The 13,874-nt window shown below is 47.6% G+C and overlaps 1 protein-coding gene across 3 annotated transcripts in view; it reads right to left on the reverse strand.

Annotated features, from left to right (window-relative positions):
• The window catches only part of VEGFC (vascular endothelial growth factor C), a 72,453-nt gene extending 61,811 nt beyond the window's left edge, over positions 1-10,642 (reverse strand). For 2 of the 3 annotated variants that reach the window (XM_066632543.1, XM_066632542.1), the window contains exon 1: positions 10,383-10,642. In XM_066632543.1, the coding sequence (XP_066488640.1) occupies positions 10,383-10,529 (147 nt within the window). In that variant the 5' untranslated portion in view covers positions 10,530-10,642. Of the gene's footprint in view, positions 1-8,640; positions 8,687-10,382 lie in introns of those variants that run through there. The other variant, XM_066632544.1, reaches the window with a different exon arrangement.
• Between the last annotated feature and the right edge of the window lie 3,232 nt (positions 10,643-13,874).

Consider the following 13,874-nt stretch of genomic DNA (forward strand, 5'->3'; position numbering starts at 1 on the left):
GCAGGGGCAGAAGGGGGGGTGGAGGACTGGGGTAGAGATCAGGGTGGGGAGGTGGGTGCATTGAGGCTGGGAAGGGGATAGTACTGGTAGTGGCAGCAGGGCCACCAATATACTACCCACCTTCCCAGCCTCATCTGCCCCCCCCAAGTCCACTTGGGCTTGCACCAGCAAAATTACTATATAGCTGGAGCAGGCCCGAATAGACCCAGTGGGGCGGTGAGGGCTTACCCTGGGTCAAAGGAACAAATTTTCCCTTTCCTCAAGACCTTTACAGCCCTAAACTCCTCCATGAGATGCAGCGCATTCCCCGTTGGCACAGCTGCATCACCACACAGGGAGTTACATAGGATTGGCTTGTTAGTCATTTTTTATTAGATGCAAGTATAGCTGAAGATTTTGTTTTTAAAACAACAGTACCCTATTGGTATGTTGCAGCAAACAGACTCTGTGTTAGCAAAACACAGAACCAATTTTACATCTGGTGAGACAGTTTCCAGAAGTATATGTAGAACCCTTTTGGAAAGTCCATCATTTAACAAAACTGCCTACAATGGGGTAAATGAAATGTTAGAGAACCTCTCTGTAAATAATTAAATGGGAAGCAGACACCTATATCTTCTCCATGAGCCTGGACTTCTTGTCCTCTTTTTCTCCATTTCTTCCATTCATGCCAGCTATGTGTGGGTTACTCATGTTGTCTGCTATGGTTAAAGAGATCCTAACATTTGGTAGAACTCAACCCCATCATCCTATATGCTTTTATGCATAGAGAATTGTGCAATCACTTTGAGACTCCTGTTCATGAAAGGCACTTTTGATGACAAGCACTATTCTGTCAAAGATTAGGATGCAACTTGGTATGTCTCCACTACCACCACTAGTACTCTGTGGTTCCTTCCTGCCATCATAAATATAGTCCTACAATGGCTGTTCTTCTGTCTCACCCATTTCTCTCTCACGTGCACACATCTGGCCAGGAGTTAAAGAGTCAGAATTGGCAGCCACTTTTGCACTATGTTGTGCTGGGATGCATCATCCTGAACAGAGAGGTTTTGTGCAGTGTAGTAGAGGCTGAAAGTCTTGTTCTATTAACACAGTTGGTCCAATAAAAGTAATTATCTGAACAGTTCGGGATCTTATCTCTCTCTTTGGAACCAATACAGCAACATCTCTTGTAATTGTTACTAGTACAATGCATTCCAGAATGATGAAATGAGTAACAAAGCTACACTATGACACAAATCAATGAAAAAGCCAAAGTATCTGCTGAATATTTTAGCCAAAAGTCTACTGGGAATTTCATTCTGAAATGTTTACAGAGGTGTCTGGAGTTATGAAGCAGCGTCCCATTTTTCTTTTACTGGTTGCAAAATTTTTGTGTTCTCACAAATGTACTATATAATAAAGGATTTAGAAAATAGAACAATGCTTTCCCAGTGGCTACATTTAACTACTCAAGGACCCTGCTGGATCTAGTCCACTACTGTATCCTGGTTCCAGACATGTCACAAGAGTTTAAAGATGCTTATATACATGTGTAGGGTATCCACACTTGACATGTTTTCTGTAGCCCTATTCAGGCATTAAAACAAGCATGTACAGAGGTGTGTGGTGGTAGGTAGGTACTGGCAAGTCCTGGTTCCACCACCACTGACATAGGCCTATCCCCCACCTTGTAGACATAATTTTTTTGCACAGGCAAACACTGTCCACATGGAAAGGCAGGTGTGCTACAGTGAACATCAGCAGTGGGGTTTGCTCATGGTGCCCCTCTACACATTCCTAAACAAACTTATTACAACACCTGGACTTATAGGGAATATGAATGTAATACTAGTGTTTCAGAGCAATCGCAGTATGTAGAGTTGCACTGAGAAGTGTCTCAAATGCTGCCATTATGGCTTGACTGGACACCAGGATGTGCTCATGTGGAAAACGGCATTAATCAGAAAACATTTTGCTTTAGCAAATAATACTACGATCCTAACTTCTTCTTGAGCCAGCGCAGCTGTTCCTGCGCTGGCTCAGAGTGTTGCAAACGTGCCGTAAGGCATATCTGCAACAACTCATAAGCTGGCTGGGCCAGTGCAAAGGGCTACAATGGCCTGGCTGCACCACATCCTGTCCCAGAGCTGGCCAACACAGGTTGCACCGAGTGGTGCGGATGCTGCGGGAGGATGTTCTGGAGGTAAGGAGGGGATATTCCCAGGCAGGGAAAGAGAGGAAGGGATCAGGCCCAGGAGGGATGGGATCAGCGGGGGTGGGTCACACTGCATACAAACTCCCTTCCCAGGGAGCCCTACACAGGGCTTCCTGGTTCTGCACCAGCGATATAGCACCATAGGGGTGACTGGGGCTTTACTTGAGGTAAGGGGAAATATATCCCCTTACCCCAAGGCGACCTCCTGCCACCTCCTGAGCTGCATTGGATGCTTTATGGCATATTTACAACACCCTGGGCCAGTGCAGTGATCTAGGTTGGTGCAGCCAGCAGACATTAAGATTAGGACTGAGCCAACAGTTCCATTAATTTGGGATAAGATAGCAGTGATTTTCAATTCACCCAGACCTGTCTCAGTGTAGAGAGCTGTTGGATTAGATGGTCTGAACAAATAAAACTCAGCAGTTTATTTCTTAAATGTATTAATAATTTGATATTCTACAAGAAGGGAAAACCTAACAAGAATACTTTACAGTTTCATAATAATAGTATGAAGAGTAGGAAGAGTAGGAAAGACCAGGTCCTCTGAAGTACAACTTGATCTGCTTACATGTACCTCCATTACTTCAATCTATGAGAGGGAAGTAAGTAAAACATCATTGATTAGGTTAAAATTCAGATTTTCAAAATTGCTGACTCATCTCTATTATAACTTACAGTAACATCAAGACATGTTGATGTTAGAAAAAGAAAAAGCTGCAGGACCATCACAGCATCAATTGGTATGCTATGTTACAGGGGCATTTATTAATTGCTTCGCTGCTACACCAGGAGTGGGTCCAAAAGTTGAGTTTAATGGTGGCATCAAGGCACCAGTGTATTTGTGCCAGTATAAAATCCCTTAAACCCAATCTCATGCACTGGCATGTCAAAGTGGCTGTTTCTAAAAACAGACTGCAAAGTACGCTATAATCCATCATCGGCTCTTCCTTGTACTCCCTGCAGCAATTCAGTTCAAAAGGACCTGTTCTTATTTTAAGCTCTGCACAATTATTTTACCAATTTTTCCTTGTTATACATGAACCCAACACTTTGGCCAGTGAACAGACAGAAACACAAAGAATAAAATTAACATAGAATGAAAAGTTATTATTAGTAGATTATATTTTCCTCCTTTAACTTCCATGATGTCAAACACCAGACAACAAATTTATGTATTTACTTTATACCCTGCCATTAGGTTCTCTGGGAACTTAAAGAATAAAATATAACAGTAAAGCATATTTTTCAAAAGCAAAGTTGAGACATGCATACTTTGCTGATAACAAGTTTTACTATTTCTCTGAAGAAGAGAAATGATATCAGTTGGCCTCAATGAGTTTACTCACTGTATAACATGGGCAATATATGGAAAAAATGCAGCAAGTCCCACTGAGTTCAGCCAGACTAACTTTCTGGAATGTGTGCTTAGGTTGGTTGTCTTGGCTTAATAAAATTAAGAACAGCAACAAGACAAACAGCCACAATATACACAGAAGGCTAAAGATGAAGCTGGAAGAGATGGGAAAGACCTGTCTCCTCTCTTTCAACAGAGGAAGAGAAACTGTCCCTCTTCATTCTGGCATGCTATCTTTTCCAGTGGCTGTTGGTGGTGTCTCTTCTGTATTTTTTTAAGAGTGTGAGCCCTTTGGGGACAGGGAACCATTTATTGTGTTTTTTTTTTCCTATGTAAACTGCTTTGTGAACTACTCTGTTGAAAAGTGGTATACTGTATGAATATTTATAATATAATATAAATGCAGGTCAGCTTTTACATATAGTCACATATGTAACATATAACACAGTGGATGGGGCTTATTTTAAGAGTAAAATGGATAACAAGTGAAGGGCACTGGATCCTCCCCATCTCTTACCTCTCCACAATTCACTACCCCACAGTGCAATCTTAACTTGCACTGCAACAGGCAGGCTGGCTAGCCTGCACTGTATCCAGACTGAGTTTGGGGTGGCTATGGCTCGGCCCAAGGCAAGGGAAAGTAAGGGTGCAATCCTGCCCTTCACTTGGGCCGACGCAAGTCCCTTGCGCCAGCCCAGGAGGGTCCCAAACGTGCCATAAAGCACATTTGCGCTTCCTTGGGAGTAAGCCATCCCGGCGCACAGAGGCTGAATCCAGCCTCTGCGGCAGCTTCTGCAGCGAGCTTTGCGTTGGCCCACCTGGGCTGATGCAAGGCTCTGGGGTGGGCAAGGAGGAGACGGGGGAGGAGGCATTACTGGGCAGGGGGAGGGTTCATGGTGGGTGGCCTTGGGGACAGGCAGGTGGGCGGGGAGTGGGAGGCGGGGCTGGGATCAGGCAGTTATGCCGGATCCCAATCCTGGGAAGCTTGGAGTGGCTTCAAGCTGCTCCACTCTCCTCAGACTTGTGCACCTCAAGAAGTGGTGCAAGTCCGAAAAGACCCATAGGGGCAAGGGAACCTTACCTGGAGGTAAGGTGAAAAGTTTCCCCTTGCTTCTGGCTGAGCCACATTGGGCCCCTATCTTGTGCTGCATATAGCACAAGCCTCTTTCTTGGCTTGCCTGTTCCAGCAGAGCATAGGATTGCACTCTAATTCGCCTTACTCTGGATAATGCCACAGCAGCTCCAATGGGTCTACTCAAATCTGTGCCACCTGATAAGAGCAGCCTGGGGACGGGGATAGGATCCAGCATAACAGCCGGATCCTGGGCCCACACCCCACTCCCCACCCGCACACCCACAGGGCCACCGGCCCTCCCCCAGGACCAAACCCCTCCTCCCCATCCATTGCCAAGGCTGCCAAGTCAGTGGGGTCACCCAGTGGTTAGTTTTGAATGAGGCCTGCTGGGGTGTTACTCAAGTGGTGCACCAGCTGGTACTTTCACCAGCGGACTGACACCCTGCCACGGGTGTGTGGCACGTTCAAGATTCTCTACATAAAAAGTGGCATGTGCCATGCTGTGGGTTGGCCAGTCTAAAGAGACAGACTGTGAGAAACGGAGCTATGGCAGGGGAAGGATCAGTGTCTCCTGTGCTCTTAGGAATAGCTCTCCCACATTGGAGCAGACTCACATGTAAAAGTCAGGTCTTCCATCACTGTATTTAGCTTGGTCTTAGTTGTTTTACAGCCTAGTTCTATAGACCTCTCTCAATAAGCTGTCATATCAAGGGCCTCAAAGGAATTTTATCAGGGTGTAAAAAGTTTGTTTTGGGCCCCTTTCCAAAACAGGAGGGAAGGCAGCAAAACAGGGCAGGTCTACCTCCCTGCTAGACCTGGCCTCCTAGCCGGCCCATCTGCCACTCTCCACAAGGCCAGCTGATCCCAGGAAATTTCTGGGTATCAAAACTTACTACTTCTGCAGCAATTGTAGTCCCGCAGCTGTGACCCTGAGCTCCTATACACTCCTTCATGGTAACAACAACAACAACAACAGTATTTATATACCGCTTTTCAACAAACGGTAAGCGAATCCACAAGCCAAAGAGCTACTGTAGCAGGCCAGTCTCCTCCCAGATTTGACATTGTGTTAAGGAGTGTCAGCATGCATTCCTTGGCCCATTGCATATGGTTTGCAGCAGCAATCGGTGCCATGTGGACCACAGTATGGCACCCAGAATGTTTTGCAGCAGGCTGAATTGGAGCTGGCACATTGGCAGCAGTGGAGGCTGCGCAGTGAAGGGATCCCATGCAGGCAGTGGGTACTGGTGAGCGGAAAATGTAAGATCCCAAGAAATATCCGGGCCCCCTCCTTTGACTGCCAGGCCCCCTTTGGCCTTGGGTTCAGTACAATTTATCCCCTACACCACCCTCTCATGTGCCCTAGCTGTATTTCCCTATCTCCCAATAGGCCCAGCAATAGCACAAGCATCATGCTGCTGGGCCATTCACAGCCACTACTGCAAATCGGTAGCAGTTCAACATGCCTGCAAAGCCTGGTCTGCACAGATCCCGATAACTCAGCAACATGGCTGTGTCATGCATGGGGAAGGGGAAGTTCAGGGGTGTTTGGGGTGGAAGGAAGAGGGAGGTTCGGGGGTGGATCTCGACAGCAGTTACTTTTGCCAGGATCCTACCTCCGCTTTCCTAGTCCATCCCACTAGTGTGGGTCCAAGGAGACCCATAAGCAGACGGGAGGCCCACCCAGAACAATGGTTTGCCTTCTGGTTGCTCCTCTCCAAACACAACATGCAGCAGCTGCAAGCTATAGCACTGCTACGCTGGATCCTATGCTCCATGTCAGGCTGAAAAGCCTGACATGGAGCTCCTACAGTCTGCACCAGCAAAATAGCTGGTGCATTACTGGAGGAGACCCATTGTGGCCCCTGCACACTTACTCGGGGGGGGGGGAAGGGGACAAAAGTCCCCCTTCCCCAAGGAGGCATCTGGCAGTCCCGGTGGGCAGCTGCATACAGCGGTCACCATTGTGGCACCGCAGTAAGGATTGGGCTACCTGCAAATAGTCACTATTAAATATATGGAGTGTATAATGTAGTTACATGTTCTGTATTCATTTTTATTTCAACAGCTAAAAATATAGCATAAGTGAAGAAAATGTAGTGAAGTAAACAATTTTTTTTAAAAAAGCCCAAAAATAACTTTTTGTTTTCATTTTTAAGTGAACTGAGAAAAAAATGACTTTCATATTGACAGCATAATCACACTTTCCCTGAAATGATCACTTAAAGGTTACTTCTCTAATCCTAACTCCTTCAGACTTTTCCTACAGCCTTCCCTCAGCACATAGGGACAAATATACAGTGACAACAGGGACTAAACCCTTCCAATTTTTTTTTTTACTTGAACTGTCCTACTGAAGTCACTTATGTTATTCATGCACGTGGACAGCTGAGGGAGCAAAATTTGCTCAATCCAGACTCGAAGGAATGTGTGTTCACCACCCCTCCTGCAAGTGTTCCATACCTACACATGGAACACTGATTTTCACCCTTCACACAGAAAACATAAAATATAATCTACTTGATGCTGATCTCACATACACATCACTAATCCAACATACACATCACTTCCTTTGCTTTATTATCCAGGTTTCTCAAGAGTCATTGTATTTCATACAGAAGAGTGGGGAGTTTGATAATGTAGATGGACGTTTAAGACTTCAGAAATACCAGAGATACACGCCACATATGTTCTCTCCCAAACTATCCAACTTTGCCACAGGTTTACGTGAGAGCACAGTACTCTCTAAGACATAGAAATTATTTTATCTATGCTACACACTACTTTTTTAAAATAGTCAAATTCAGGTTCTGACAACCAGGGGCTCTGAGAGGAATTTTATCAGGGGGTACAAAATTTCTTTTGGGCCCCTTTGCAAAGTGGGGAGGGGTGAAACAGAGCAGGGGAGGGTGGTGACAGGTGAGTAGAATGGGGGCAGGAAGGGGCAAAAAAGGGTGGAGAGAGGGTGGAGATAGCTGGAAAAGTTTTTGGAGCCCAGGTCTACCCACCCATGTGGCATAATACAGTAATACAGAAAACCAAAGACACTCCAAAGTCTCTCTAAAATCTTTAAAATATAGAAAATCTTGCTGAAAAATTAGCATCATCATATTTAGGTTCACACTAGAATGGAAAATGTCCTGTGCATATCAAAACTTGCTTCTGCAGTAGCTGTGGTCCCACAGCTGTATCCCTGAACTCCTATACACTTCTTCATGGTTAGCCAAAGAGGTACTGTAGCAGGCCAGTTTCTTCCCAGATTTGACACTGTATTAAGGAGTTTCATGTATGCATTCTGGTTCAGCAGATATGACTTGTGGCAGCAGCTATCACTGCACACCCAGTATCCCATGAAGTCAGTGAGTTTGGGTGAGAGAGGAAAATATAAGACCTCAGGAAATTTCTGGGCCCCCTCCTTAGGCTTCTGGGCCCCCCTTATGACCCTGGGCCCATGTACAAATTACCCCCTTTACCCCCCTCTCCTAGGCCCTGCTGACAACTCATTTACACTGGAGAAGACTGAGTAGGGTTCTGGCATCCTCTCTCTTTTTACATTATGGCAATTTTGGAAAACAGCTTTCTTGATAAGTTTAATTCGTTACTTAAGTGGACTAGTTCTGTGGTCACACATTTGGGCAGGAACAAAACTACCAAGCAAGCATTTATCCTCCAAAGTGTGCTCAGCAAAGACAGCAATGACTTGAAATAACCAGATTGTTATGGACAATTAAAAAGGTGGACAATATACTGTACAAAGAAACTTCTTATAAACAAATATTGCATATGGCTTTGTCCACATATTGCAGACATAGGTAAGCAACAGAAGTGTAGCTGATCTCTTGTATAAAAACTCTGAAATGTTTGTGCAAGGCATTTCTGTAAACACATTTCACAGTGTGAAGGCTTTTTCTATAGACAAGCAAACACTGCATATATGAACTGTGTACAAAGTCAACACTGTCAAACTCACTCCAGTAGCAAATTAAAAAAGAAATGGTTACAACTTACATTTTCCTCTTATCTAGGTACACTTACACTCTGAATTAGGTTGAACTTTCTAACTCCAGGAATCTGTGGTTGGCAACTGATAATGATCTGGACAGCACTTTCGAATGTAAAAGGTCAAGTTAATTTCCTGAAAACCATGTCATTCTCTATAAATTATGACTGCTTTCAGAAACACCAAAAACAGACATCTAGAAATGGGAAACAGAGTCTAATGTTGTTATATCTTTTTTTATGAATCTTCTTTGCAGTTACATTGCCATTCGGAGCAATCTCCCCAAATCCTTTCATAGCTATTAGCCAGCAGCTACTCAGATCTCAAACTGGAAGCTTTCAGGAACACACATGTTTCATCCTAAGGACAGAGTCACATGCGGATCCACAGCTTTTCCCTTGATAAAGAAACTGGGATGTCACATCATCAATGATATGCTTCCAGGGAGGCACTAAAGCTGCATTCCCCAAACCAAGTCTGTCCTTTACTGGTGTATAAATTGGCTTGTGAATTCTCTGAGCAGCAATGTAATCTGAGTTCTTATCTGTCTCTACAGTACTTAGAGTCCTAAGCAAACAACCGATAACAGAAGAAATAACTAGGGTTAGGGGTCCCCACATCCTGAGGGACTGAATTGCTTGCTTTAAGTGTGCACTTCAGGAATCACCTTTTGCATTTCTTTTATCTCACTGAGAAAGTGGAACTGTAGGGACCAGATGGTCATCAAGTCCAAATCCAGTTAAAAAAATAAATACTTAAGACTTAAGTTATCACTCACAAAACTGCAACAACAAAAAAAAAATAGCAGACTGAGCCCAATCCTAGGCGCATCTACCCAGAACTAAGTCCCATTATAATCATAGGGCCTTACTCCCAGGAAAGTGTGGATAGGATTGTGGCCTCTGGCTGCAACCCTATCCACACTTATCTGAGTAAGCCCTACAGACTGCAATGGGATTTACTTCTGAGTAGACATGGATGGGCTTGAGCTGTTAGCCTGTCTGTGGATTCAAATCCAAAACCAAACACAAAACTTTCACCAAAAAGTTATCACTCACATATCTGCAACAACAACAAAAAAAACATAGCAGACTCTGAGCCCAATGCTATGCATGCCTACTCAGAACTAAGTCCCATTACAATCAATGGGGCTTACTCCTAAGAAAGTGTGGCAAGGATTGTGGCCTTGGCTGCAATCCTATCCACACTTCCCTGGAAGTAAGCCCTATTGAGTATAGTGGGATTTACTTCCGAGTAGACATAGCTAGGGCTGGGCTGTCAGACTGCCTGTGGATTTAAATCCAAAACCAAACACAATACTTTCACCCAAATCGCCAAACTTTATTTTTGCACCAAGATCTCCAAACTTTTTTTTTTTTTGCACCAAGATTTCCAAACTGGAGGGGGCAGAATGTTGACTCCTCCCCCCCTACACTGCACCCTTCGCAGCTCAAAGCGAGAAGCAGCCCCCATCCTCTTGTGATGCGTAACCCACTTTCTTGACTCTGGGGAGGTGAAGCTCCAACACCGTTGCCACGCGCAGCCTCGATCCACGCCAAGCTCACACCACCAGGAGGAGGAGTGGCGGCGGGCCCCGTCCTTTGATCCACCCTGATGTTCCAGAGAAGGGTGACAAGCACGGGTGGCTACGGAGGGCTCCCTAATCCCCAGCAAGTGGTGGGTCACATGATGCCCGGGGCTCGGCCGGGCGGAGGGAAGCGGAGTGGCCTCGCTGGGTACCTCGGCTTACCTTCGCCTCCGCCAGCTCGGGCTCCTCCTCATCGTAGCCCTGCCCGGATTCATAGGCAGCGGCCGTGGCGGGCTCGCGAGCTCCCAGCAGCACCACCGCGGCAGCAGCCAGATAGCAACCCAGAGAGAATAATCCCAGCAAGTGCATGGTGCGCAGGGGGCGGGAGGAGTGGAAGCCTCGCAGACCGCGCAGTGGGCGCCCGCTCGCTTGCGCAGCGGCGGAGCAGAAACTTCCCGGGGATGGAGCAGAAGGTGCCTCCAGTGCCCCCCTCCGCCTCCAGGGTCCGTCCTTCCTCCTCCTCCCCCCACCAGCTGCTTGGGGTCCGTCAGGTAAAGGCAGGCACCGGGAGAGCGGGCATCCGAAGCGGGCCAAGGAGTTTCCCAGCCCAGGCGCGCCAAGGAAGGCTTCCTCTCCAGCAGCCCCCCAGGGGGCTATATGCCAAGGGGGAGCGGAGCCCGTGGGGGGTCGCAGCAGCAGCAGCGGCGGCTTCGCCGGGGGAGAGGTCCAGCTTCCTCCGCGCTTCCCCGGGCGTCTGTCAGTAGCAGGGGCCGGGCAGCGGGAGCCTCTTCAGCGCGTGGAGCGGAGCAGGAGCGGCGGCGGCAGCACCAGCACCAGCAACCGCAGGGGGCGGGCATGGCGAAGGCGCCCTCTGCCTGCGTCTCCGAGCGAGTGTGGCTGGCGGGGGAGAGGGAGGGAAGGAAGGCAGCGAGCCGGGCTCGTCCCCTCGCCGGCTCCCTCCCTCCCTCCCTCCCTCTCCACGGCCCTCTGCGCAAGTAGCCACTCGCCTTGCCAATGGAGACGGGGAAATGTGAGACGGGAGGCGCGCGCGCGCCCTGCCCCGAGGGAAGCCCGAGCCACGCGCTGCCTGGGCGCAAGCGCTGCTGCTGGCTGGCTGGCTGGCGGCTGCACCTCACACCCTGCGGCCTCCCCGCCAGGGAAGGGCTCCTGTCCTGCCACCTCCCTTCCCGCTCTTCCCCACCCCACTCCCCACCGTGCTGTGAGGCAGTCTCTGTGCCGCTGAAGAGAGTTCAGAAGCCCTCAGTGCAGAGATTCTGCTGCCTGTCTGAATGGGACCACAGGTGGCAAGGGAGCCGGTTTATTTCTCGCCTGCGCACCCACCCCCAGCCTGCTCTTGCTGCAGCTTTCAAGGTGCTGGTTTTGCCCACAAAGTCCTCAAGATAGCAGTTGCCAGACTTTTTCCAGCAGGGGAAAACTTAGCCCACGGAACTCCTTGCCACAGGATCTGGTGATGGCACTGGCCTACATGCCTCTTTAAAAGGGGATTGGACATATTTCTGGAGGGAAAGTCCATTGCGGGTTACAAGCCATGATGCTTAATGTGCAACCTCCTGCTGTGGCAGACCTCCCTGTGGCCCGGGGCAAAGATCCACAGTGGCACCCCCCATGCTGTCCCCCTCCCCCCTGCACGCAAATCCCACTTACCTGGAGCGCATGAAGCCTTGCATGACTCCAGGACGCACCGGGAAAGCCCATTGAAGCTTCCTCCGGCTCTTAAACTGTGCTTCCAGCCAACTGGAAGCACAGATTCCAACCTCATCTGGAGCCTCAGAGAGGCTTCCACACAGTCCTAGAGACACATGAAGCTCCGTGCCTGGTGCATTTGCCCCTTTTCATTAAGGGCAGGTTCCCTGCTGACCTCCTGAGGGCTACATCAGATGCAAGGAAGGGCAATAGGATGAAGGTCTCTTGTCTTGTTTGCTCCCTGAGGCATTCGATGGGCCACTAGTACAGGAAGCTGGACTAGATAACTCTATGGCCTGATCCAGTGGGGCTGTTCTTATGTTCTGATTGGTGGCTCCCTTGAGTTACTGGGTCAATGGCCACAGCTCCCCATTACGACTACAATCTTATACATCTTATAGGGTGACAAGTTTTTCATAAGGATTCTGTGGCTCCCTGGGGAGCCACGGCTCACAGTTTGGGAACCACTGTCCTAAGTAGTTATGGCCAGTATACCTTGAGAAGTGGCCTTTTCTCATTTGCATCTGCCTGTTCCTTAAAAGGTGTAATCCTAACCAATTTTCCTGCAGCAAGGGAAGGGCAATGCAGCTCCGAGGTAAGGGAACAAGCATTCTCTTACCTTGAGGAGGCCTCTGTGACTGCTACCCAACAGCAGGATACAGCACATGCCCCATTGGCACAGCTAAGTGCTGAAAAGTTGGTTAGGATATTGGCCAGAGTCATCTTGGAAGGGTTGTTGGGCTCTATCCTTTGAGGAGGTCAAGTTGATCAGTTTTAGTGGTCGTACTACAACAACAGCCACTGCCCAGGAATGCCCACCAAGGATAATAGATATTTTAAGATGCTAGTACATTAATTTTATGTTCTTTGAGGCTTTTTAAATGCTGTAGATTTATTTGCATTTTGTCATTCTGTTTTGTAATGCAGGAAATTTTTCTATTTTTGTACACCACCAAATATTTCATTTTTGTACACCACTTTAATAGGCACTGCTTACTTGCCAGGTGACATGACATGTCTTATGACATGTTTGCAACACCTTCTGCAGGATCATGCCCAAAGAAAGTTACAGCCCAGTCCTAACCTGTGCTGGAACAGGCAGGCTGTCCAGCCTGCGCTGTATCCAGCAAAAGGCTGGGCTGGCTGCGATGCAATTCAGAGTAAGGGGAATCATTTCTCCTTGCCCTGTGTTGTGCGGCAGCTGCCCCAGTAGGGATACTTGGATCTCTGTCACCAAAATAGATGGTGCAGATCTGAGCTGGCCGGTGTAAGGCCAATGTAAGGCAGGGCTGTTTGGGAGGGGGTTAGGATCCAGCCTAAGTGCACCACCCCCTCTGGGACCCAGTTCGCCCACCAGCCTACCCACCACCTGCGCTAGAACACCCCCATTTCGCTCTCCCCCTACTTTCCTCCTGTACCAACGGCCTGCTGCTGATATGAACTTAGCTTACACTGGTGCCACGGAGGCTGGATATGGCCTCCAGCGGTCAGTTCCTGAGTCTTCACAGATATGTCTTACCGCACATTTGCGACAACCCCAGGCTGATACAAATGACTTGCATCGGCCTAACGAGGTTAGGATTGGGCCCTCAGTTAGTCATGACTAACTTCACTCAGAGCACAAGCCTAAATTTGAGATCCACTGGCACAGCAGTACCTGCACCAGTAGAAGGTGTAGCAAACTTGCCGAAAGGAATGTCACGAGACCTGGTGTGTAAGCAGCGTCAGTGGAGCAGTGTGACACTGCATCAAAGGACTGGCTGTTGGCAGAGGTCTGTCTATTAGCATAATCCTATTTCGTAATAAATTTGCTAGGTAAATACAAAATAATTATTCAACCAAATAGTAATGACTTGGCAACTATCAAGTATTGTTATACATACATACTAATCACAACTGCCACATTTCCAAAAAATGTACAGAAAAATTAAATAGTCATGGATGAATTATATCAAATTCCCATATGTGTATTGAAGAACTACAGATAAATAAATAAATAAATAAAATCAA

This window comes from Tiliqua scincoides, chromosome 6, assembly GCF_035046505.1.
Source record: "Tiliqua scincoides isolate rTilSci1 chromosome 6, rTilSci1.hap2, whole genome shotgun sequence".
NCBI lineage: Eukaryota > Metazoa > Chordata > Lepidosauria > Squamata > Scincidae > Tiliqua > Tiliqua scincoides.